The 24,664-nt window shown below is 43.2% G+C and overlaps 2 protein-coding genes across 3 annotated transcripts in view; one reads left to right on the top strand and one right to left on the bottom strand.

Annotated features, from left to right (window-relative positions):
- Positions 1-4,673, top strand: part of RAD9B (RAD9 checkpoint clamp component B) — a 14,992-nt gene extending 10,319 nt beyond the window's left edge. Inside the window, exons 9-11 of one of the 2 annotated variants that reach the window (XM_035890448.1) lie at positions 335-593; positions 932-1,107; positions 4,117-4,673. In XM_035890448.1, coding sequence (XP_035746341.1) covers positions 335-593; positions 932-1,063 — 391 coding nt within the window. In that variant the 3' untranslated portion in view covers positions 1,064-1,107; positions 4,117-4,673. Of the gene's footprint in view, positions 1-334; positions 594-931; positions 1,108-4,116 lie in introns of those variants that run through there. The other variant, XM_035890449.1, reaches the window with a different exon arrangement.
- Positions 3,241-24,658, bottom strand: PPTC7 (protein phosphatase targeting COQ7). Its single transcript, XM_035890455.1, has 6 exons — positions 24,498-24,658; positions 14,504-14,683; positions 11,466-11,664; positions 9,110-9,233; positions 7,075-7,204; positions 3,241-5,479 (listed from the first exon to the last, which is right to left on the bottom strand). The coding sequence occupies exons 1-6, from the start codon at positions 24,553-24,555 to the stop codon at positions 5,421-5,423; spliced, it is 750 nt and encodes a 249-aa protein (XP_035746348.1). The 5' UTR covers positions 24,556-24,658; the 3' UTR covers positions 3,241-5,420.
- Between the last annotated feature and the right edge of the window lie 6 nt (positions 24,659-24,664).

The raw sequence follows: 24,664 nt of genomic DNA, 5'->3' as shown, positions 1-24,664 counted from the left end.
CCAAGTCAGACTTAAGATGGCGAGTGATCTGGTCATTCTTGCAGGGTACTGGTAAGCACTGTACAGGTCCTGGAGTTTCTGTTCATAGGAAAACCATGAACGAGGCAGGTTCAGAACATCTCGGTGGCATGCAGAGCAATAAAACTTGGTGCAACAGAGCATGCTCTGTGCAAGCTTCTGCTTTCCTTTATCTCCATGGGCTCCTGCTGCAGTAGGAGGGGAAGATACTTGTTGAGAAGTTAAAGCCATAATGCTGTTCATGAACAGCAAATAGACATTCCAGCAAAACCATGGAAAAGCCAGTTACGAACCTGACCTCCTCTCTCCAATCCAGCTTGAAGACACAGATGGGTAAATCTGAAAAAACCTCTGATAAAGACAGCAACGCCGCAGCAGTTGCCTCCAAAAAGCCACCATGGAATGGAAGTGCCCAGAACACGGAGTCCACGAAACCTACCAGTCCTTTGGCAAAACGGGAGAGCAGAAGCATTCCCAGCGTGGCAAAGCAAGCCGCGGCCGGGACAGGAGGAGCAGCCGTGAGCGAGGACCACGCCGCGCTGGGAGGGGAGGCAACGGAGCCTGGCGGGCAGACGGTAAGGAGGCTCCCAGCCACGTGTGGGGTGGGAGGCCTCAGCTGGGGGGGAGCCGAACGCTGCCCCTCGCCTGGGGGCTCTGCACACAGAGGTTCAGCTCCCCACCTGGGCCTTCGCTGGGCCCGGCTTTCACAGCAGCGCGGCTGACCAAACCCACCTCGTTTAACCGTGACGCTGGAACCAGTCACGGGCCACAGGCCTGTTTTCCTAGGAAACACTGTAGACTGATAAAGATTTTAAAGTGGGCTTTTAAAGCGGCAAAAGCTTCAGAAATAATTAACCCCCAAATTCTGTATCACACGGAGTTTCTTACTTCTATAAATATTGCATTTTTCCAGTTTCATTCCTTATTTTTTGGAGCAGTCTCTGGTAAGAAGGATGCCATCGCTCCCACCTTCCAGAGCTTAGCAACAGCGAGCGATGCCGAAGAGGATTTTGGCAACGTGCAGAGCTCCCAGCTTCTCCAGTAACACTGAGCACCTGAGTCCAAGGCCCTGGGGGATTCCCTGGGAAGGTAAAGGTACGTTTGACCTGGTAACTGTGGAGCTGCGCTAGTTTGAGAAGGAAGTTGAATTGCAGTTCTTGAGCAAGTTAGAACTGGATGGAAACCATTTGTGTTCTCAGCTCATGGGGGGGCCTCTTGCGAGCACCCGGTTGGACAGCCTGGGAGCGGGACCCCTACCCCACTGGCGCCTTTTTTCACAAGGCAAACATAAAAGGACAAAACTCAGCTCAGTACTGAGTACCTCATCGCTCCCTGCTGTGTCAGGGCAGGTTAAGTGTTTAGTTGCTGTTTCTGTTAGCTGCCAGCACAGGTCACTAAAACCGTTAGACGCTGTCATAATGCAATATAAATATAGGTCACGATGGCGTAGATTGAGGTTTGTGGATGATTTATTCTGTAGGTGTAGATTCTGCAGACGTTCAGCTCTCCAGCACGTTCCCCCTGGAGAGCTCGAACCGTGTTACCACTTCACAGCAGATTAAGCTGCTGCTGTCAAGTTACGAGTGGTGGGAAAATGACCCCAGCCGCGCCGGCTGCAGAGGAGATGGTGTTACAGAACGTGTGTAGGGTTAGCCAGAGCTGTCACAGAAACGCATTTGAAAAAATAAAAGCGGTGTTTGAAAGCGTGAGTTTGAGCGGCGCCCGGGTTCCAGACCCGCGTTTCCCTTTTCCCTCTTCCCGCCTCCCGATGCAAACGCGGGTTCGAGAGCACCCCCGGTGGCTGGGCACCCCACCAGCGACATCACTGCAGGAACAAACAGAGGTTGTGCCGTCAGCTTTCCTTTAAAAAAAAAAAAAAACCCACTTTTTAGTATAAATACTATATTTATTAAATATCTTTACAATTCATTTAAATGTATTTACAGAACTATTCCTGCATAAGTTATACCTCAGACATGAAATTCACATAACTGCCTCTTAGGTAAGCATAGATGATAGTCTCATTTTAACAACAACAACAAAGCATCCTCATTAGATACAGACTCAGATTTGCTTCATCATCTCAGCTATCTTTGTAAGACACTACTCCATACAGTCAGTCTCTACACACACAATCTGGGTTCCCCCCCCCCTTCCCGCCCCCCCGAGAAAGGACGTCCGGTACCATGAGGTGGAGATTGCAGCCCCAAATCCCTCACATCTTTGCCCGACCTTCACCTCTCCCCCCTCCTCGCCTCAGTCATAACCGCCTGGTCCCAAAATCTGGGTTTGGGGTTTTTTTTTTGGGCCATACTTTCCTCACGAACACAAAAAAAAAGTACATTTAGAGGGAAGCTGTATGTTGCAGGTCTCCCAAAGATAGCCAGAAAAGTAGCAAGGAACCACAGAGTTTTTCCAATTCACATCTTAGCCCTGTTTTGCCCAAATACCAAGTAACGCTGCTGCAGCAACCCCAGCTCCCGCCAGCCCCGTTCCGTGGTTACCGGTGCGTAAAGCTCCTCCTCCTCCTCCTCCTCCAGATCCCTGCTCCCGAACCTCCAGCCCCCGGTACCCAACGCCCACCCCCTGCAGCAGCGGCAGGCCAGCCCGCGCTCCGCTCGCCCACGCCTCCACCTCACGGAACTCCCTTCCCGCACGCTCCTCTCGCAAACGGTCGCAATCATCTCATTCCTAGGAAGCCTTACTGCTTCGTGCATCGTTTAAAGTTATTTTCATAGTACGGGCCCTGTCATTTCCTTTTCCAAAAATCTGTTGTGCGCAGACAGCTTAAGTTCATAGGAAGAAATTAGGTTTGATATGTTTAGAGTGCACATCTTTTAAAAAAAAAACAAAACAAAACAAAAAACCCAAAGAAAACCTCCAAAAAAACCAAAACAAAAAACCAAAAACAATCAAGCATGTGATAAAAATATCAATTCTTTATAATACAGTATTGCTTTATAAACAGATGGAAAAGCTATAAGCTTTACTGGTCTTTGGTGTGTCCGGCGAGGGATAAACTCATGATTTGTAAATTAAAATCCAAATTTGTTCTTTGTTTTTAAAAAAAAAAAAAAGTATCACGGTGTGATATGAGGCAAACGGCCCTGCAGACCCAGCTTAGCTAAGCTCGGCTTTACCAGGGCGCGTGAGGCTTGGCGTGGCACCCGCCTGGCAGCGCTGTTCAGCTGCGGAGCGGCCGAGTCTCACCCCACCGCGTGCCGAGAGCCAGGGGCCAGAGTGCAGCACAGTCCGGGTCTGCAGTGGTTTAGGGGAAGTTCAAGGGAAAGAATTGATCCAATCTGCTCTAATCGAGACGCGCGATAGTAAATACTGGAGAATAAAACGTAAAAGACACGCGGGCTGGGGAGAGAAAGCCCCTCCCGCCCGCCAGAAGCAAAGCCCTGTACTGCAGCGGGGATACATTCCTCCTAACGAGACCGCTAGGCGCAGCTTGTTCAATTTTACACAACGACAAGGACTGACAATTTGTGCAAAGTCATCCACCACGCGACTGCTCCACGGATCGCAAAACTCATTAAATTGTCTTCATTAATATAATCCTCCCCATACCCTCACCAAAAGAGTGTTTTGGTCAAGTTAGGGTAGTTAAGGCATTTTTGACAAGTAATTACAAGGTGATTTAAAATCGATCGCTAACATTATGCCAATTTAGGAATAGCAGATAAATTACCAACGAGCTTCCAAATTAATCACTTATTATAAATGAAATGCCTGTTACAAGCATGATGCATTGAAATACAGTAAAATGACATGTACATGGTACATGTTAAATGATCTTAAATAAAAGCTTGACGTAGTTACGCAAATATACAGTACAAGTCCACAAAAATTCTTTAAACAAGTTGAGGTAACCTCAAACTTAAACAGTTTTAATACAATAAACCAGGTAGTAAAAATCTCCTTTCGAGAGCAGGTAAGATTACTTACTGACCAAGTTTAACTGCACTCGCCTAAACAGCAACATTACCCGACTTTTTTTATATATAAAAACATGGCTTTAATTTATTTCTACGTACTTTTCTACCAGCAAAAAAGTTAATGAAAAACTGACCAAAAATATATATATCTTTACAGCTCTCCGCTTTTTGTGTGAACCTCGGGCAAGAGAAAGGAAAGCTTGCTGGGGCGGGGGGGGGGGGCAAACGCGAGCTGCTGTAATTCAAAAGGAAATGTAATATTGCAAAGTGGCTGTTCGAGAACTGTAAACATCATGAAGGTTCATTCCGAAACCCCTAAACTTTAGTTACTGAAATGTAAGATTTGCTGATTATTCATCATTAGTTTCCACTTACGCACTTGCTGCTGCCGCCGCCGCCGCGTAAGGAAGAGGTGCTCGTTTGAGAGTCGGAAAGGTAAAGATTGACTGGACTTAAACTGGCGCGGCGTGGTCTGTTCTACGCAGGCGAGAATGGCAATCGGGAACACAAATCACGTTTCGGTCACAACAGAATTATCTGCCCAAAGGGAAGCCGCGCGGAGCTGAGGGTGGTCTGTTCCTTGTCCAACCCCTCCCACCCCAGCATTTATGCCGCATCATCCCGCGCTGGCGAGATGGGTTACAACGCTGAAAGGACCTCAAGCTTTGGCCAGCTCGGCTTTTTGAGACTGCTTAAAACTTTTGGTTTTTTTTTTTTTAAAAATAAAATAAAATAAAAATTATCCACAGCCAAAACATCCAGATACCGGGCCCATTACGGACGAATGATCTGCAGAACTTTTAAGATCACAGTTAAGCACCTGAAATCACGAAACACATTTGCATCCATTTAACTTAGAACTAAGTATGGGTTTTGAAATTTCGTACTAGAAAAGGCTCCTAGGCTGACACCATGTATGGCAAGAGCAGAACGGTTACAGCAGTTCTAAACCTCCTGAAAACCGGAGCTCGGAAACACGAAACCTCAGCTATCACTGTAACAAGACTAGGCTGATGGAACGGTGGCCTGGGACATACCCTGTGATGGACAGAGAACATTTCTAGTAAATAGAGTAACGTGCCCTCTCGTTGGGGTGGGTTTTCCTATCGAATCTAGTCTGAAAGATGATAAACCAACTCCACTCCTCTGAAAGTCACAATTCCAAACGCAGGAAGGACGTGGGATTGATCTTCCCCCTTTTAAGGGCAACGACTAAGCTCTGAAAGACATGCTTCAAGCCTTGAGCTTCTTCATTTCTTGCCGGCAGACAAAGACCAGTGTACTACGCGAGCGGTTCTTAGCAATGACTTCGGTTGCGTCTCCAGACAGGCAACGCGCTCGAGAACCGGCTGCTGAGATCAGCTGCGAAGGAAGAAAGCGATCCTGCCAGCAGGAAACCGTACGTGTGAAGCGAGGAGCTCGGGGACAAGGACCGCGCCAGAAGCCGACGCGCCGGGCAGATCAGTCTGTATACTCAGCTACAATAGAAAGAAGGACGGTGATGTCATCTGGTTTTCCCCCTGCAATGTAAGGAAAATAAAACTATTTCATCTTCTTACAGCCTGCGACGTTCCCCCACGGAGAGCTCTTTGGAAATAGCTTAAATATTCAACAAACTGCTTTGTGCAGACACAAGAGCTCCCGCTTGCTCCACCTCCTTTCCAAAGCGCAACCGAGGGCAGCGAGGACGCTTCACGCAGCGAAGCGGCGCTCTCCTTTTAAGCTCTAAGTGAGAGCACAAACTGTTAAACGGAGCACACCACCTCGGACGCTGTCGCTGGCTGAGCAGAAAGCCCCTTTTCTAGCAGACAATTTAGTTTTGTGGGTTTGGGGGTTTGGTTGTTGCGGTTTGTTTGTTGGTTTTTTGATTTTTTTTTTTTTTTCTCAGTAAATGTACAACCCCCCTGACATGGCTTTGGTCCAAGGAAGCCGCAACGCAAAAGCACCTTCTCAGGAATTGACTGTAAATCCAACGCCTCTTTAGCATCCTCTCCCGCACTGTATTGCTACATATCTTTCTAAAAGCTACCCAACATTTCTCGTGGTCGCTTTCCAAACCTCAACAGCGAGAGCAAGACCCTCACCCCCGGAGGAACCGCTCAGCCAAGGGCTATTCTGCTCTGCAGCAAGCCAGAGCGGCTCTTTGGGCTCAGCTCTGCAGCTTTGCTACGGAATGGCCGAGCTCCGTGGTCTCTGCCCTTAGGAAAGGCGCTTAAGGATCCTGCAGGGAATTCTGCCCTGCTGATACAGAGGTAACGAGAACATCTGTACTAGCAGAATGATATTTATTTATTAAAAAATAAAACAAACAACCAAAAAAAGGTGCTTGACGGGACTCTGAACTCCGCCAGGTGTTAAGTGTCCTTCTAGAGATCAGGGCAGGGATGCTAGTGGTACAAGGGTCAGAAATTTGAACCAAAAAAAAAAACCCCCAGCACCAAAGAGCGGGCACAATCTTGACTAAAAAGCATCAGTAATGGAAGGCCTTGAAAAACAAACAAACAAAAAAAACCCCCAAACCCAAACCACACCCACCCACCCGAACCCAAGGAACAAGTCAAGAACAGTTTCCCTAAGAGCCTGGAGAACTTGTATCAAGCAAGATTCCCGGGGCAGGCGTGTGCGTATTAGGTAAAGAAAAATATAAAACTAAAAAATAAATATAAAACTAAAAATTATAAAAACTAAAAAATATAAAAAATAAAAATTATAAAAAATAAAACTAAAAATAAAACAAAAAATTATAAAAAATAAAACTAAAAATTATAAAAATAAAACTAAAAATTATAAAAATAAAACTAAATTTAAAATAAAAATATAAAAAAATAAAAAATATGAAAAAAATATAAAAAAATAAAAAATATTAAAAAAAGTCAGTGCACTGCATTCCAGCTGCTTCCCCACAGGAGGCTTCTGACCAGCCGGGGCCTGGGCTGACCCACGCCAGGAGCTGGGGTCCTTGCCAAACCCAGCCTGCGCGCTGGGCGCCCTACTGCCAACCCCATTTCTTAACATCCCGTTTTCCTACCAGATTTTGGAACAACAGAACCTCACTTTGCTTAAGACTTCTCAAAGAGAGTGGGAGGAGGGGGATGTGGGGGGGAAATCATCTCACCTCTCACATTCAATCCGTTGTCACACGCAAACTGTGCAAACGGTGACATGTAAGTGGGATCATACGCCAGCTCGTGAGCTTGCTCAGCGATGCTTCGCGCAGTCTGCTGTATACTCTCGTAGTTGGAGTTCTAAATTGATGAGGGGAAAAGTTTATTCTTACAAGAAAGTCAGCCCGCAGCCGTATTGCCGATGCGCGTCACTTTTACAGCCCCCTGACTGCCCGGCCCCTCTCTCGCAGGTGAGGGCGCTGGTTATCACCTTCTCTTCCAGGTGGAGCCCTCACCATCTTTTAAGCTTTTTAAATTTGGGTTAGAATTGCAAATCCTCACACCTGAGCTCCCAGACCTCTACTCCTTGCCAGCAGCTACAAGACCTGCTTTTGGAGGAGGTGTAGAATTCAGAGGCTTGGCAGCCCGGTCTCACACAGGAGCAGCTCTTGCTGGCACAGCCTCCCCTCCCGCGCGGCGCGGGCTCCGCCGAGGTCATTAGGCTTCACCTCGACTGGCACAGTCTCACCTCTCTGACCCTCGCACCCAAATCGACAAGAGCGCACTTGGGGAGAAGGGGCACTTGAGAAGTCAGATAAGGAAAATAAAATTATCGCGCACACAAACTTTATACTGACTGCATTTTAAGCATCTTTCCCCCCCCCCGTTTCAGTAATTCTGCTGCTTTACTCCAAGACTTTTCTTCCTCGAGCCAACGTGACACGACAACCACTGCTCTTTTGGTTTGTAGCTATTTTAAAATGCCTTGTCATTTCAAGAGTCTCCCCCGCAGTTTGGGGAATTAGCAGGCATTTACGTGATTAACTTTTGGCTGAACCTCCCGGGGAACTTCAGTGCCTTCCCCAAACACGCCTAAAGGTGGAGCTCAACTTTCTTCCACAAGGGAATTCCACCTCCCGCGGCCACGCAGGCCGACCTCAGGCGTGTGCAGCAAGGTGGGCGTGCAGCGGGCAGAGCCCTGACCTGGCTTAGAGCGTAGGGCACAGCCACGCAGGTCAGCGGGCAGGCCCCTCCGAACCGTGACAGCGCCTTACACCCTCAGCGCCGTCATCACCTCTGCTAACCGAGCTGAAGCCTCTGTCACAGCTCGCGCTCGCCTCTTGCCCTTCCACAGCCCAGCTGCTCCACCTCAGACCTGCAGGCTGCACCGGGGAGAGTGGGGACTGCGGAGAGAGGGGACACAGGAGCCTGCCTGATGTCCAGGGGTCTCTCCGACATTTTGTCTGTAAGGACCCATTCTCTTTCTTACACTGCCTTTCAGTTATGTAGCTGCAGGATAAGAGACGGCCAAATTTTTTTAAAACCTCACTCTAATTCTGCATGTGAACCTTATTTGCATTTCGTAACAAAAGAGCTGCCTCAGGGAGTTATGCATATTGATATCTCCCAAGTATACTTACCTTTCTGTAAGTAAACAGCCTTAAGCTACATGTTCTCATCCAAATTACAATGTTTTAATGTATTTTTACTATTTAAAAAGAACATTTGTGGTCACTAACCTGGGAAAGTTGTCAATAATTTTTTTTTTTTACAGAACACTGAAGATACTCCAGCACACGCAACCCAGAATTCAGACAGCCCATACTATAGAATTACCGCTTTATAACCCTTCGGGAAAGCTTCAGATCATTTTCAAGCATATCACTCACCCCCTCAAATAACCCATGAGAGAATGCTGTATTTTCATGTATATAAATCTACAGCGTGCAAGCACAGATAGAACACAACGTGTGAGCAGCTGGCCAGGGGCAGTGTCTGCTACCCAACACCTCCTCCTCCTCTCCCTCCCATCACCGGTGCCCAAGCTTCTGGATTCAGCCTGAGTGCCGATCCAAGAGCCGGCGCTTCGGGGCCAGCGTCCCTTTCTACTGCTCACACGTGGTATTAACTGAAAGGTCTCTAAACGCTAGCACTTCGCAGTGGGTCTTTTCTATAAAATACAAACGTTAGGTGCATGAAAAGTCATGGTAGTACCTAAGATAACCAGTGCAACAGATAGCAGAGATTCCGAATACACGCGCTTACCTTCAGCTTTTTTAACTCCTGCAGAATCATGTAGTCAGGCATGTTGTCAAACAGTCCATCTGTTGCAGTCAAAATAATGTCTCCGAGTTGGACATCAAAAGAAGTACTATCAGCAGCGTCAGGGCTGCGAAGATGACAGACACGTTAAAGAAAAGGACTCCAGCTTTCACTAAGACACCAAGCAACGTCAAACTAGCACATCAACAGCTTTTGTAATTCACTACTGCTACCTGTTTTTCTGCAAAAGAAAGAAATAATCACTAACTGAGGAGCTTTTGCACCAGGATGGCTTGTCAAGGAAGCCCCAACAGAAGAACCGTGATTGCAAACAGGTAATGTTTCAGCTATTACACAAAGGATTTGCATTTAGAATTCCCAGATGAACAATCCTGCAAACTAATCCGCTTCCCAAGTGTATCTCCATGGAAACCATTAAGTAGAATGGCAGCTCGGGGCTTCCTTCTCACTCATCTTCCATGGGCAAGAAAGCTACACTTGAAAGGACAATTCATAACAGGCACGGCCAGAACACTTAAGGATTCTGAATCACTTTCTAATGCAATGGAGTATGAAACATGGCTGGAAATTGCTACCAGGAGGCCACGGCTGGCAGGTCTACTCATGTCTAATACATCACACAACGCAAGAGGAGACAATAGCTATTTTGGTCATGAATATTGCAGCAAAATCTGATTCTCAGAAGCAGCATAATGACAAACCCTTCATTTTTAAAGATGCTTCAGGGGTCTTTAAAAGGGAGAAACTGCTGCATCCCAAGCCGTTTGGTTATGCCAGAAAGCAGGAGAGCTGCTTTCCTCAATCGATTTGTAGCGTCAGGAAGGTTAACAGAGTTAAGATTGCCTGCCTATTCCCATATATAGCTAAATTTAACATTTAACTGGGACAACAAATAGAAAAAAAAAAAGAGTACTGGAGAGGCATTTAGACAACATGCATGAGTACTAATTAGCGTCAGGAACAGTGCAGAGGCTAGCCAGGAAGCTATAATCATGATTCAGAACTGAAGTGTGGGAGCTCATTTATCTTGCGCTTTCCTTATTACGCAATGACTCTCGAGTCACTGCTTTCCTGACTTCCACTGGACATTATCAATTATCCTTGTGCTTTTTGGTTTTTGCCTTCCCATGGATGACACAGGATCTCAGAAATACTAAGATTGTTACAGCTCTGGAATTTCAATCAATCATTTAATTTTAGCCTGATAAAGAGGTTAGAGATTAGGGTTCTAATTTCAGAGTTCTACCCCAGCTTCCTCTCTCCACTTATGATGAAGTAATAAAATCACGTGCACGAATGGGCAGCAGTTTCAATAACCTAACCCACACTAAAGTCATAACCCTTACTGCATCTGCCTTGGTATTTCATAGAATCCTTTAGGTCGGAAAAGACCCTGAAGATCACCAAGTCCAAACCTTGTATCAAAAATTTAAGATGCCTACTGCACTCCCTGTATGCTGTGGTCACTCTTTGAAGATCCCTTTATCACCTTCCTGCATTCAGGAGAGGGATATCACTATAATAAGTGTATCACCATGAATTTGAAAGCTGTACTTTAAGACATATTTGAAAGCTGATTTATTTTTTTTTATTTTATTTTTTATTTTTTATTACTGGTGAGACTTCACGAAGTCAGAGGAAGGATCAGCCTGACATTCTTAGGGGAAGACACAAGTACAAGTCTGCCTTTGAAACAACTCATTTCTGTGAGCAGATTGTCCTTTCCTCATACTCTCATTTCCCAGCTTGGTGTTCCGCCAAACAGTTTTTTCGCTCGTCTTGGTCAAATACAATATGCTGCGGGAAACAGAGCTATTTGGAAATACAAGTTAGTCACATGTCCCTCTGCTCTATTCTTCAAGTCCTTGCTACCTCACTGCCAAGATATCTAAATTAGCGTACTCCAAACCAGCCTCAAGAGAGTACAGACAGGGACTGGGAACGAAAGCTACTGGGTAAGACGAGCCACTCACGCAGGATGCCCGGTGCATACACCAGCTGCAGTCTTAGTACTGCAGCTTTATTGAGCAACATTGTTCCATGGATCAGAACATGCCTAGTGCACACCACAGACTATGGGAATAAGCCACCATGAATGAATAATCAGCTCAGTAAATTCAGACTGTGCAACAGCATACAAGTTTGTTAAGTACAAGGTGAGAAATGTCCACGTTACCTACAGACGACGGGGGAGGCAGGTATAACACCCTTTGAGCAGACACACGTTTAAGTCCCACGAGCTATGCTGCACCAAAGGGCACCGCAGCAGCAAAACTGCAGCCTTTGGGGAGTTGATCACATACACAGATTAAAAATGTAACATCCTCTCCCCTCTTACCTGTCACTTAAGACAACTCCTTCTGCTTCTGGTGGAGCTATTGACAGTTGGAACGGAGTGTTGAAGTAATGCTGCTGCTCGTCAGAGCGATGTACTACCTCTCCTCCTCTGACTACCAAAAACCCAGAGTCGCCCAAGTTGGCTGTATGTAGGCGATGACTTGTTCTGTCCAGAACTACTATACAAGCTGTACTGCTTCCTGGAAACAGAATACAGTAACTGGAGTTAGCCTTACAGAAATTGCTTATTGTTAATTGTTTATTATTACTTATCCCAATTGTTTATTTTTAATTATTATTATTAATTATTCCAATATTCAAATATTTATCAAAGCATACAAATCAGAATAAATGGAAACACTCAATGTCAAAATTAACATACACTAACAATAGCAAAATGCTAGAAACCTTTACAAGACAAACTATGATTTTTGTAGAGGACTCGCTTTTCCTGCTTTGATTTTGGTAAACACATTATGCTGACAAATACCTGTTTTGTTCCACTTTATTTACAGTTTTCCATCCCAACATATGTCAGCACATTCTGCTATAGGACTGGATTTACAGAAGTCACATAAAATACTGAAATTCCGAAATCATTGAGATAATAGAATTCTAGTAGCATCCACACAATGCTAGGTGCTCTCCACACAGTTTCACTCATCAGCTGTAAATAAACCACACCAAGTAAAGAACTGCTTGCAATTAAGTATTAGGTATTGTTCTATTGCTCTTGTCGGAACATTAAAATGCTTTTCTTCATAGTATGGCTCTGTAGAGCTATCTTCATGTTTGAAAAATAATAATTCTGTCACATCTTCAGGATACTACCTTGACAAGTTTAAAGAAAACATGTTTCAGAGACAAATACTATTCCAGATTAAGGTCAGACAGAACGGAAACAAATCTACTTGTCAATCGTGCTCAGAACTATCCCAGCCATGCTTGAGGGCACTGAGGAATTCTTGATCCATTCACTGGGCAGTAGCCACCAACTGTGCTTGGTTGCAAGCCACAACAATAACTGCATTGCAAAGACCCCATCCACAGACTAAGCCCTTCACAGCAAACAGCGATCACTTCATCTCTGCAAAGAGGACAGCACATGCGCCGAAGGAACTTCCATGCCTGAAGAGGGTGAAAAACAGCTAGAGCATTTCTTCTTGTGTTCTGCCTCTAACATAAGTTCCCCTGTCACCAGCTGGTGAACAGCCTTCATCTTCTATCCTAATCTTCTTTCAGCAGAAGCTTCCAAGCACAGCTATATGTTGGACAGACCACAAGCTTGCAATGAGCTAAATTTACAATCAGGCTTGTTAGTGCACAAGTCCAGCTGGCTCTAGGCATCACCTCTTCCAGATGTTTCCCTTTCTACTACAGGGAGTTCCCTGCAATACACTTGCACTTCATTTGTTCTCTAGTGAAGGCACAGAGGACCTTCTCCACTCTTAGCGAACGGTAAGTCAAAACGTTATCTTAGGGGAAAAAAAAATGAAATCAGATTTTCTATGTGACAGCACCCAAGACTGTTCTGCAATACAAGAGTAATGTTTACATAAATGGCACAGTTTCCTCCCATTTCAGTTTTACTTTAAAATATTTGCTAGATTCTATTCTGATCAACTAAGTATCAAGACTTAAAGCACAACAGCAAGGCAAAGTTAATGCCTAATGAATCCTCCTTAATGAAGTCCTCTCCCTTCACTTTATTTTAAATAAACTGTAAATGCTCAGTGCTGTGGTAATTCCAGGGTTTTATTTCTACTTCTAAAAATACTGTTCTCTGTTAAAGGAGAAACACTAACGATCGTTAGTTTCAAATTCTAACTCCATTAGCAGAGTGTAACTAGGAGGCCATGTGTGGAATGCAGATCTTGTGACTCAGCATATGCCGCTTTTCAGAATCCGAAAGGTCAAGCCAAGCAGGGCTGCCTCCGTCTACAAAGCCGTTGTCAGAGCTCTCACCAGTGGCCCATTTTGTAGACCACTTACAGCTACATCTGCTTTGCCCAAATAAGCACTATTAAACACACAAAATCCAAACGTAGTTACCAACCACCGCTATTTTAGTGATACTTAAGGTCACTTCTGAGGTTCAAACCTATTCTTTAGGCATATAATGCGAGAACATCTGTTCCGAAGCTCAGCAGACCAGTTAAATATAGCTTACACAGCACTCTTCTGGCACAGAAGTTTAAGGTCAGGTGAGAAGCATGCGTATCATGCAGGGTAACACTTTCTTGGTGCATAAGAGGTCACATGCCCTTTTAGAAGAGTATTCTGTTTTCAAGGTTGTCAGCTGAGGCCAAATGTAGCCTTTCTATCCGCTCACCATTCCCAAGGCAGCTGGATGCCCTGTCTAAAATCAACTTTGACACAGAAAATGCTAAGCATCTACTTTAGTTTGCTTTCAAAAAAAATCTGTACTGAATTCCCCCACAAAGAATTATTAAAAAAAAAAAAAAATGGTACCAGCGACTGTACGATATAAACTACTTAAGTCAACCAATCAGGTTTAAAGTTCATTGGACATAAAGCCAAGAGGAGCAGTAAGGCAAGGAATGAGCAGAATTGCATCCCATTATCATCAGAAAATATTTGGTTTTGCATAGCTTAAGCAAAAAGCCACAACCAACCATTAAGAGTTTTCAACAGAGAACAGTTATTTATACATAGGCAACAGAGCGAACGAGTGCACATGCCACAGCACATTCTACTGCTGAACTCGTTTTGCAAACTCTCTGCAAGCACTGGTGAATTGCCACCCTTCACACACAACAGCAGCTAGGCCTTATTTTTCTTATGTACACACATACACACGCATATTGCCTGCATTACTGAATAAATCAAGAGGTTTTAAACATACAAAAAGTAAGGATGCTACCAAGACAACTACATTTCTATGAGTTTTGGTTAATTAGAAGACAACTGCCTGCAAATTTGTTGTAGGAGCTGACAAGAGATTTAAGCAACCTTGTCAAAATATACATCTAGATAACATACAGCACAGATCCAACTTATGTATTTTTGCTCTCTTACCAAGCAAAGGTACTTTGTTCTGCAGCAGCTCACAATAACCTGCGGTGAGAATCCCAACAGGATTACTTGGTACAAACCGTCCTTCTTTTACTAAACGTTCACATGTTCGCATTAGAGTCCCTGAGAACTGAGAAGGGTCAACCCCATAGTCTCTCCAGCCACCTACACCATCTGCTACCCCTAGAAGAAAACAGAAAATAAGTGTTATATGAACAGAATCTGTTTCCAAAGCAAGGTTTTAAATTTTTGACATCACTTATGATCCTCAGTAACTAAAAAGTAGGCTATATCCCCTGCTTGCAAAACATTTTTGATTAAGAAAAAACTAAGTATTTAAGGTAACTTCTGACATTTGCTCCTAGACAAATCACTAAATATAATCTGAACTGCTGAAGAGAAGGTAAAAGCCTAATGCTGAGAACTCTGTGAGGAGGCTGACTTCACTAGAGAACAACTAATGGGAAATTTGGGGCGAGGGAGGAGGATTCAATCACATTAACCTTTGATTACCCCATTAAAAAGGAAGAAGACTTTTTATCAGTTTTAAATATGAAGGTTGTTAAGATTTTAAATAGGACAGAAATAACAAAGAAACTCTTCCCCGCAATTCAGCAGCCCAAAGTTTTTTCTCACGCTATTTGCTCATATGAAGCATATTGCTTTCTACTTGGCGATACCAATTTCTGTAGGAACTTAACTTCCATTTTCACAGTGTGTTCAAAAAACCATGAAACCAACATGGTGCTGGGACCTACCCCTGCAAGGATGGTTTGTTGCTTACAGCTTCAGCCAAGCAAGAGAATGACAACTGACCATGACCCAGTCCATTTTCATTCAGTTATTCAAAACAACCTAGATGGCAGAAAATTAGACCAATTCTGCCAAAGCTCGACTCTGTGGTTTCTCAGAAGATTCCCAAATAGCAAAGATGCACATAGAAAAGAGGGGTGGTCAGAGGGAGATAAGCACAGGTATGATATTCTGCTGCCTGTTTGGCTAAAATATTTTCAATCTCCTCAAGTGGCTTTAACAATAAAAGACTGTTTGAAGGTATTATTTATGAGATAGAAATATTTCTACATGGACATTTTTCCAAAATCTCTTTTTGATCCTCAGCATGTAAGGCACATTTCAAGCACAGGCTTCTGTAACATAATAAAGCTAAAATACTACATTCATGATAAAAGCAGGGAGAGCCAATTTCAGAGCTCTGATTGTGCTGAGGAACAGCAGCCTCCTTGGAAAAAAACCACCACTATTAGCTAAGGCATGAAAAAGTGACTGAGAAGGTAAAACTAAGTTTGCCTCATCTACAAATGCCCTTCACATGGGACACCATCTGAAACTGAGACGGAAGGTTTAGAGCCGACCTTGGCACGAACTATAATCTGACAGGAGGTTATAGCTAGATTCTGAACAGCCTATCAACATTAATCAGATTTCTCCCAAAAATAGTGCACAACCTTTTAGACACCTGCTTTGTCTGTTTGCTTCCTTAGAAGAACACTATAGGAAGGCAGATCCCTGTACTCACCCCTTCAGACCAGACCCTGGGCAGAAGCTCAGGCACAAGCAACCCTGGCATTCTCCAAAATGCCTTTTCTGGTTTCTTCAGGAACAACTAATCCTCTCTTTACAGGTCCCACACCTTCAGGTTAATGCCGGATTAAACCTTTGCTTTCTGCTGCCATGTAGACAAGTCCAGAATAAGAGATTATTAAGAAAAAGTTCTAGATCTAGAACTTGAAATAGAAACTAAGCTTCAGTTTGGAGGATGATGCTTCCTTTACATGAAGTTACCGCATGAGCGGCTTTTTCCCCTTTAAGATGAACAGATGTATTTTTGCTAGCATTGCTGCACTGCCAACAGGGTTAAGGCACTAAAAAGATGATGGCTGACAGTACTGTCCCAAGCTTTTGGCCCCTAAGGAGCTTAACAAAACAAGCTCATCAGAAGTTACGGAGATGCCTCAAGTGATCAGCAATCATTTCTGCGTCGGTCATCTTGGGAGACAAAACCACTACAGCATTAGTAAACAGTACAAGAAAGCCATCATAGCAAGCACCTGATACGGTTAATTATCAAAATCTATTTCAATCTTTAAAGCAAAAATAAGAGCATGCCACCTGATTTTCTTTGCTCATTTCTTACTTGACGCAGGAAATCTGAATCCGTAATCATGGCAGCATGGTTCATACTCTCTCCTGAGCCACGTAACGGCTTTGTCTGTCTGCCTTCCTGTCTGCTTTTTGCAAGCTATAAAGAGCTTTAAGTACATTCTGCCAGTGCCTTCCAAAACCATCAGACAGTCCACAAGTAGGTCCTCTGACTTAGCTTTGCACCATACTTAAGAGAACAGATTGTCTGCTTAAGAATCGACAAGACAGTTGCGCATTCCTCCTCCATCGCTGGCTCAGAAGCAAACGGGACCATCGCATTCAGGAGCGGGCCCCGGAGCATGCTTTCACCTCCACACCACCTCATCAGCTCACGAACTCGTGTATCACCACTGGCAATTATTTCTTGTCCTTGCCCAAAATGGACAATGCTGGGTTTTTTGCAAAGGTTTGTTGGGGTTTCCCCCCCCTTTCTCTTTTTAAACTCTACCTCTTAAAGATGATAGGTCAGTCCATTTAATTTAAGCTAAATGACCTTGTTGGCTCCCAAAGCATGGCTGGCAAACACTGCCAGAGCAGTCAAATGCTTCCTCCTGCTCGGCACAGGGCCAGGAACTACTGCTGCCGTCGAGATCAATGGCAGTACATAGGCAAAGCCCATTCAAGCAGCCCTGCACCACACAGTGTCACCAAGAAAACATCCACTTTTATTGCTTTTGCCTTAAAAGGAGATTTTTTACGCTCCCTAAGGTCTTTAGTCATCCCATCCTACCTTCTGCATGGTTTTAAAATAAAACCAGTATCTTTTACATTCTACATTCTCAACACAAACTACACAGTTTTATGGGAAAGGAATATGAGATTTTAAAACAGATTGAATAAACTGCTACTGAAATTGATGAGAAGTAAATTGTGATTTGATATATGTAAATGAGAACAAAGTTTAAGCAAACTTTGTGATTTGATATACAGCAAACAAGGAGCAAAACTATTTGTGAGATATTTGAAACTCCAGAAGCAGCAAGAACTGAAAACTCAACTCATAAAAATGGACTGGTTTTTATGTAATAGCATGTTTTCCCTCTGTCACCAAAGGAAAATTCAAAGGTACAGCTACTGACAGTATCACTGCTGAGGACTAATGCCAAGCTCTATTCATTTAGATGATCTTTGTTTTCATCCAAGACAAAAAAAACCTGTAAATATTCAAAATAACTACTGTTTTAACAAGTGAAAAAGATTACTCAGGTTTTAATTTTCTTACATTTCGCCATAAAACATTAAATATGGTCTTCCAGTATCCACCATTTAAATTAAAATAAACGTCTTACAAAATAGGAATCACAGAACACGTAAAACAAACGGTGTAGCTGAGAGGAATTGCCGAAATTGAACTGTACGCAATCCCTGATTTTTTCTAAGCAATTCAGTAAATCAGAAAGTGTTATAGAAAGAATATTTATTTGGATATTCCCTGTTCAAGCCTACGCAGAAATTACACAAACATCCACGTGACACAGTGAAATGCCTGTGGCTACATGAACAAGCCCTGTAAGTAAAGCAATTGAAAATTTTACAATAAATTCCTTGAAAAGAATAAACACTTCTCAAGTATTTAACTATATCATGGAGACTTTTCAGAATCTTTCAGAGTTAACACTCCCCTACGTTGCCTTCTGCTGGAAAATACACAAACACTACTGCCAGATTAAATACTCGTTGCATGTGTCAGTCGAAAAACTGGCTCTAACTTCCTAAAGATTCAGCGTATCACGATCTCTCAGGGAGACAGTTGCAACGAAGCTTCAAGACAGAGCACAAGTGACTGATGCTGCAGCACTGAAACTGAGCAAAGACACCGGCACTGAAGCTTGTCAAAATTTATTTCAAAATGCTGAAAGCACTTGGGATAAAATACCAGTTTGAATGCAAACGTAAAGTTGTTTTGACTGCCAACACACAGGTTTAACTGCAGGAGCCCAGGGAAGAGCCAGCCAGTGCTGAGACTAGTAATGTGTGCTTTTTGCCACACACTTTTCTAAGTCAGACCCAGCTGTTCCACCTAGCTCAGAGCAAATATAAACTAACCAGGCTTAAAGTTCAGAGCAAACCCACGATACTAATCCAACCCTGTTTAATATAAAGTGTTATGAGTGGAAGTTCTGGCTAGCTGGCAAACCAACCTGCCCATGGTCAGAGTCCAGAAGTCTCATCCTGTCCAAAAAAATCTCTTGAAAGATAGATACTTTCAAATATTGCATCATCTAAGAATAATAATCACACACAGAAGCACCAGGCAAGCACAAGCATGTCAGTTTGCATGCAACCACAATTACCTTTGCAAGACACTCCACACATCCTATTGAACTTTGAATTTCTTAAGATCCTTACCTGAATTAGCAATGAATCACTGATAAAGGAACATCAAAAGGATATATTTGTGGCTGAACTTATTTTGCATCAGCTACAGAAGAAAGGCTAAAATGGTAGAAGCGTGATCTGTTGCACTACCCAAGTTTGAAACACAGCACCTAGTATTTGTCAACATATCAGAATCAGATAAACTGGTAAGATTTCTTGTTTTATCAGCAATGGATAGCTTCTCCATCCAAAGCAAGTCACATGCTCAAAGCCAGCACTAACTCTCCTAGCAGCTTCACTGGCAGCGTGTATGGGATCACAATGTTAGAGGCAAAAAGCATCTAATCCCCCTCCCCAGGTTTTGAAAAAGAAATAACCTGGTTAAATACACATCCCTGAAGGGAGATTGTGTGTGACTGATAACTAGTTACAAAAGGAAAGGTTACGTATTTGAAATACACATTTTAAAATTTACAGTAGACCTTAAACTTCCCTTGCATTCAATAGAAAGATACTGGAAGAATAACTGGCTAAGTGATCATGAGGAACAAAAAGCAAGAGGCAAAGTGAGAGAATGATGTTGAAGAACAGACTGAAGGAGAAATAAGGAACTGAAAACATTAAATTGTACATCTACTTCCAGGAAAAAGCAGCAGTTCCTTATATCTTCCCCCCTACACACCCTCCCACTACAGTACACTGCTGTTCCTGAAGCAGTTTTCTACCAGGTAGATCTCTTACCAATTTTATTTAAGCCTGAGGAATCACTCAGTGGATTTTGGGAGTTACAGGAGAAGACTAAAGTATTATTTATCTCTGAAAGTTTTGTATAAACTTCCCTACATAGTTATAGCTACTTAATCTCTCAAGGTGTTGAGCAACCCAGGAACTTATTTTCGTAGCCCAACTGCTACTGGTGGTTGGGGCTTAAATGCTGAAAAGGGATAGGCACTGTAGAACAGACACCAGCCAAGCTGTACTGAAATTACTTACAGCCTGAACAACCTCGGGCTCACAATACTATATAGCGCGGATGAACCAAAGTAAGCAGTGGAAGCTTTTTGCAACATTTCCTGCGACACAGGTATGATAAAGTGTCTCACCTACTGCACTGTCTTCAGCTTTGCTTACTTCCTTCCACGATTTCTGACAGAACCTACCTTTCCTTCAAGCCAAGATCCACATATGAATGGAAAATTGTTTACTACCCACAAGTATCAATAGCACTTAAAGTAAGCGTTCAGTTGCAGACTATGATCCGAATACATTGTGTGCAATGCACTTCCAGAAACCGTGGTAAAGAGTAACAGCCAGATTTTAGCGTCATTCTCAGAAAGAGAGCTAACACATTTCTAAGAGGTTACATTCAATGCTACTTAAAAACAGCTCTGCTGACATTTGGATTAGCTGTATTGACAAGAATGTCGGTGAATATGGTTGTTAATGGGGGATGTTTCTCAACAATCTAGTTTCTCTACAAATGAGAGTACTTATGCTCCCATGTTAAAAAGAAAATTTAATTTGGTCTATTACAAACTAAGACACGTCTACAATTTTTTTCAGATTGCTGATTACTCCCTCTAAGATGTCCTGAGTTCTCCCAATAAAGTAGGTGAAAGGCTACTCTGAAGCAAGACGAATTGCCTCCTGTAGTGTGGCAAGTTATGATAAGGCAGCAATCTCTTTAATAGGTATGATAGCAAATAAACCACTTAACGTAGTCTTACATGACCTTCAGGCATCAAAGAAAGAATCCCTTCCTCCTCTGTAGTTACCAGAGCAACCTTGACATTTCATCTACAAATCCTTTTAAGTTTTGTAGTTTACTTTTCTTGATGACAGTGAGACTAACAATATTCCAGGGGCTTGGTCACTCTAGAGTTTTACTTACCTCCTATGCAGGCTGCTGACAAACTTAATTTCAAGTAAAGTGCAATTCCTTTCAGTTTAGAGTAGCTGCCCTACAATACCACACCACCTCCCCCGCCCCCCCCAAAAAATATCAAGATTTGCAGCAGCTAGAACAGTTACCAAATTTTAACTTTACGGTGGACAAACAGTACCCTGCTGCCAGACAGTTTTTTCCTACCACTGCTGGGAGACAGAAATAGTTTGGAAGACTAGTCAAGTCACACTGGCTACACCCAAACTTCTACCCAGCACAGACATTGTATAAGTGATGCTGTCACGGGATGCACATTGGTTGCTCTAATGTTTCAATAATGAGTCACACAACAGCTTGGAAAATCCATTAAAAAAACTAGCAAAGCCATCAGGAGCCTGATAAGGCAGGAATAAGACAAGGCAGATCCCAACAAAAGAGAAAATGACCCCCAACATGAGACTCTTCAAAATTCATAAACAAGCTTCAATGTTTAGTTTTGTTAAATAAGTGAAATGTTTATATAAAATGTTTAAGTTCAATCTTCAAATTTGTGTTTTGCTTCCTATGCACTAAAAATTCTACTCCTATGCTAATTTGAAAGAACCAAAGGTGTCAGTTTCTGAGAAGTTTTCACTTTCAGCTTTAAAAAACACAATTTCTGCCCTTCTCAGTTACAAAGACATGAGGGAAGAGGTATGTAAACGTCTACCAAGTCTCAAGAAGAAATCTGAATATTCTGAGGATCTGGACAACCAAGACACTGACAGTGAACATACAAAATGGTAGAATATGGTACAAGCAGCAGCAAAAAGGAAACATGGGCCTGAATCATAAAGCTCTAGAGATTTGTATTAGTAGTAAAACCATTTCCTTTTCTCAGACTGATCCCAAAGGAAACACTCTGGTTTTGAGTTCTTCCTTCTCCCTGTGCTCAGAATGGGAAGAAAACATGCACATTTAACAGGTACATACCAGAGAGAAGTAAGAGACAAAACATTCAAGGATTCAAGTACAGCAGTAACAGACCTTATTAAGCCTTTAACAACTATGGGAGGGTTGGAAATAACATATCTTCATCATGAACCTTCATAAGCTTTCTGTTGATCTTACTATGAAAGGACAAAGCACAGACTAGAAGACACTGATAAATTTTCAGTCTTAAGACTACATAGTATACATACAACAAAAGAAGTGTTTAGCATCTTTCTGTCTGCTATAAACACACTGCCTAGTCAACTTTTGTTTGACCTAAGAAAATGAATCCCCGAGCGCTCCTGCCAAGCGGCTGGGAGTAGCTCTTTCACTGTTACACCACACCCATACCCATCCCACACAGGCCTGCTTCCCATATATTGGTTCTAGAAGAGACTGGCACGGAAGTATTTTAAATTAATTATCTGGCACGGCTTTGTCACTGATGACTACTAGGGCAGACTAACAAGTGATACACTTAAAATTTACTGTTCTCTAAAAGCACTCTTACTGCGTCTAGTGTTCACTTTGGCTAAAACCACACAAGTCTCTTCATTAAACTAACACTGAAAAATGAAGCTTGAAAAGCAGCTTGAAAAGTTCAGCTCAGCCTGTTTTGTTGAGGTGCAGAGCTAGGCAGGTATTGAGTTAGTAAAAAATTTATGAGGGGCTTTAAAACATAGATACAGAACCTCAGATTTGTGATGAAAGTAAGAGGAGTTGAGGGCAGGAAAACACGGGTGCTGAAACTCTTTTTGCAGCAGTGTAGAAGAACTGGTTGAGAAAGGGAGACCAGAGAGATGACTGTAGTAGCAGAAACAAGGAGAAAACTACTATGTTTGTAAACTAGAGAGACATAGATGAATCACAGAATTGTTTAGGTTGGAAAAGACCTTTAAGATCATCAAGTCCAACCATTAACCTAACACTGCCATCCCACCACTAAACCCTGTCCCTAAGCAGATGAAGAAAAAGCATCAAGTTAGACAGCATCAAAATCCATCCTGAGCGCTACTGTTTGCAGAGTGTACAGAGATCTTGATTTTCTGGTATGTGTATTAGAAAAGCAATAAGGAACTAACATGAAAACAGCTTTGGGGGGGGAGGGGAACCACCACCAACTTCTATTTAAATTATTTTCTCCTTGGTATTTCAGATATCCTGGTCTGATGCCGCTTTTGCTGTTTGATCCTCAAGTGGAGTTACAATTCTGTTTGTTTTCAAGTTGCCATGAAAATTCATGCGAAGACCAACTTAGAAAGGCAATTCTCTGTTGATTCCAGCAGGAAGGCAAGGCAAGCTGTAGGTCCACATATAGTAATTACCAAATATGGCCAAAAAACCCTAAACATCATCAAATGGGTCTAAATCCACCCGCTTCTCCATGCAAAGAGTCCACCTAAGCAAAGCAGATTCTGCATTTCTCTTACGGGCAAATACCGATTGCTCAGTTATTTATCAGTGCTGGCCTAGCATGAACTTTAAAGGCAGCCAGCCTTAGTCACATGTTAAAAGGAAGGTTGTCCAACAGCTAATTCTAATAGAAAAAAGTTTCTCTGGAACAGGCACAACAGAAAAGACGCAGAGTATCCACAATGCATCGACCAGTTTTCCACATCTGCTTGAAAGCTGCAGCATCACCCTTAGAGTGACAGCTCCCTTGAGGATAATCAGCAAAACTGTTACCTAGCACCACGTTACAGCTTCCTGAAAAAAAAGTCTCAGCTATATTAAACGGCAACCAAGTTACAATGACAGCACCAAATTGTGAAGAAGCACCAAGCACCGTCACATCACAAGACACTGCAGTGCAATCCCACTAGTTTTAAATTAAAAAAAAAAAAAAAAAAAAAAAAAAAAACACCCCACAAAAAAAAAAAGGGGGCAGAGGGGAGGAAGCTTTTTTTTCCTCTGTCAAAGTTTTGGTGAAAATTATTTCTGTCAGTTGCTCAAAAACTAACTTTTACAGAGCACCAGTTAGCCAAATTCAACCTTGACTACACAGGAGAAAGGTCAAGCACTGTCAAAAGCAATGCTGCTAATAAAGTGAAGATTCCACTGATTATCTGGAATTACTCACTACTTCTAAAATTTGACCCCTTAAGATTCATTTTGCATGAGAAGCCAAACCACAGAGCGCAATCAGGATAGCACAAACACTGAAATTGAAGTTTGACATTTGAAACCAGTCTCAATGTCACTTTGCCTTTCACTTGACAAGGACACGGCACGCACTAAAATCAGGAAGTGCCCGTTTCAACGATCCTTTAGGCAGAAATGCAATACATAGACATGGGGCTCAGTTAGGTTTTCAAGGCACTCAGAAAGGGTAATGCACTGCAAGTTGTTTCGGCGGCGTTCGGAGCCACTAGGCCTTACAGGTGGAACGCTAAGGCTGGGCCCAGACACCCGGCACCCACACCACCCCATCCCAAAGGCAGGCTGAGTGAGGTGGGCGTCGTGCTGCAGCAAAGAGCATGACCGTTTTCTTTTAAAACTAAAAAATAAAACAAGAACTCGCGCTGACATTTACAGGCGGAACCGGCTCCTTTGTCTGTGACCGAAGCCCGAGCCGCTTCGCCATGTGCGGCTCAAGGAGGGGAGGTCAGGAGGCCGAAATCACCTCAGCACCCGGAGCAGGGCCCCGCCAGCACTTACCCAGCACATCTGCCGACCGGTGCCGGGCCACGAAGCAGGCGTCATCCCCGTAGCACATGCCTTTCTTGAGGATGCCCTTGCGGAAATCTTTGCCAAAGCCACAGCTGGCTGTCACCAAGCTGTAGTCACGGGAGTCCGTCTGCGAGAGGCCGCCCAGGACTGCCCGG

Source organism: Egretta garzetta, unplaced genomic scaffold (genome assembly GCF_000687185.1).
Source record: "Egretta garzetta isolate BGI_Z169 unplaced genomic scaffold, ASM68718v1 scaffold343, whole genome shotgun sequence".
NCBI lineage: Eukaryota > Metazoa > Chordata > Aves > Pelecaniformes > Ardeidae > Egretta > Egretta garzetta.
The sequence above is the reverse complement of the archived record's forward strand: the minus strand, read 5'-3'. Positions and strand labels throughout refer to the sequence as shown.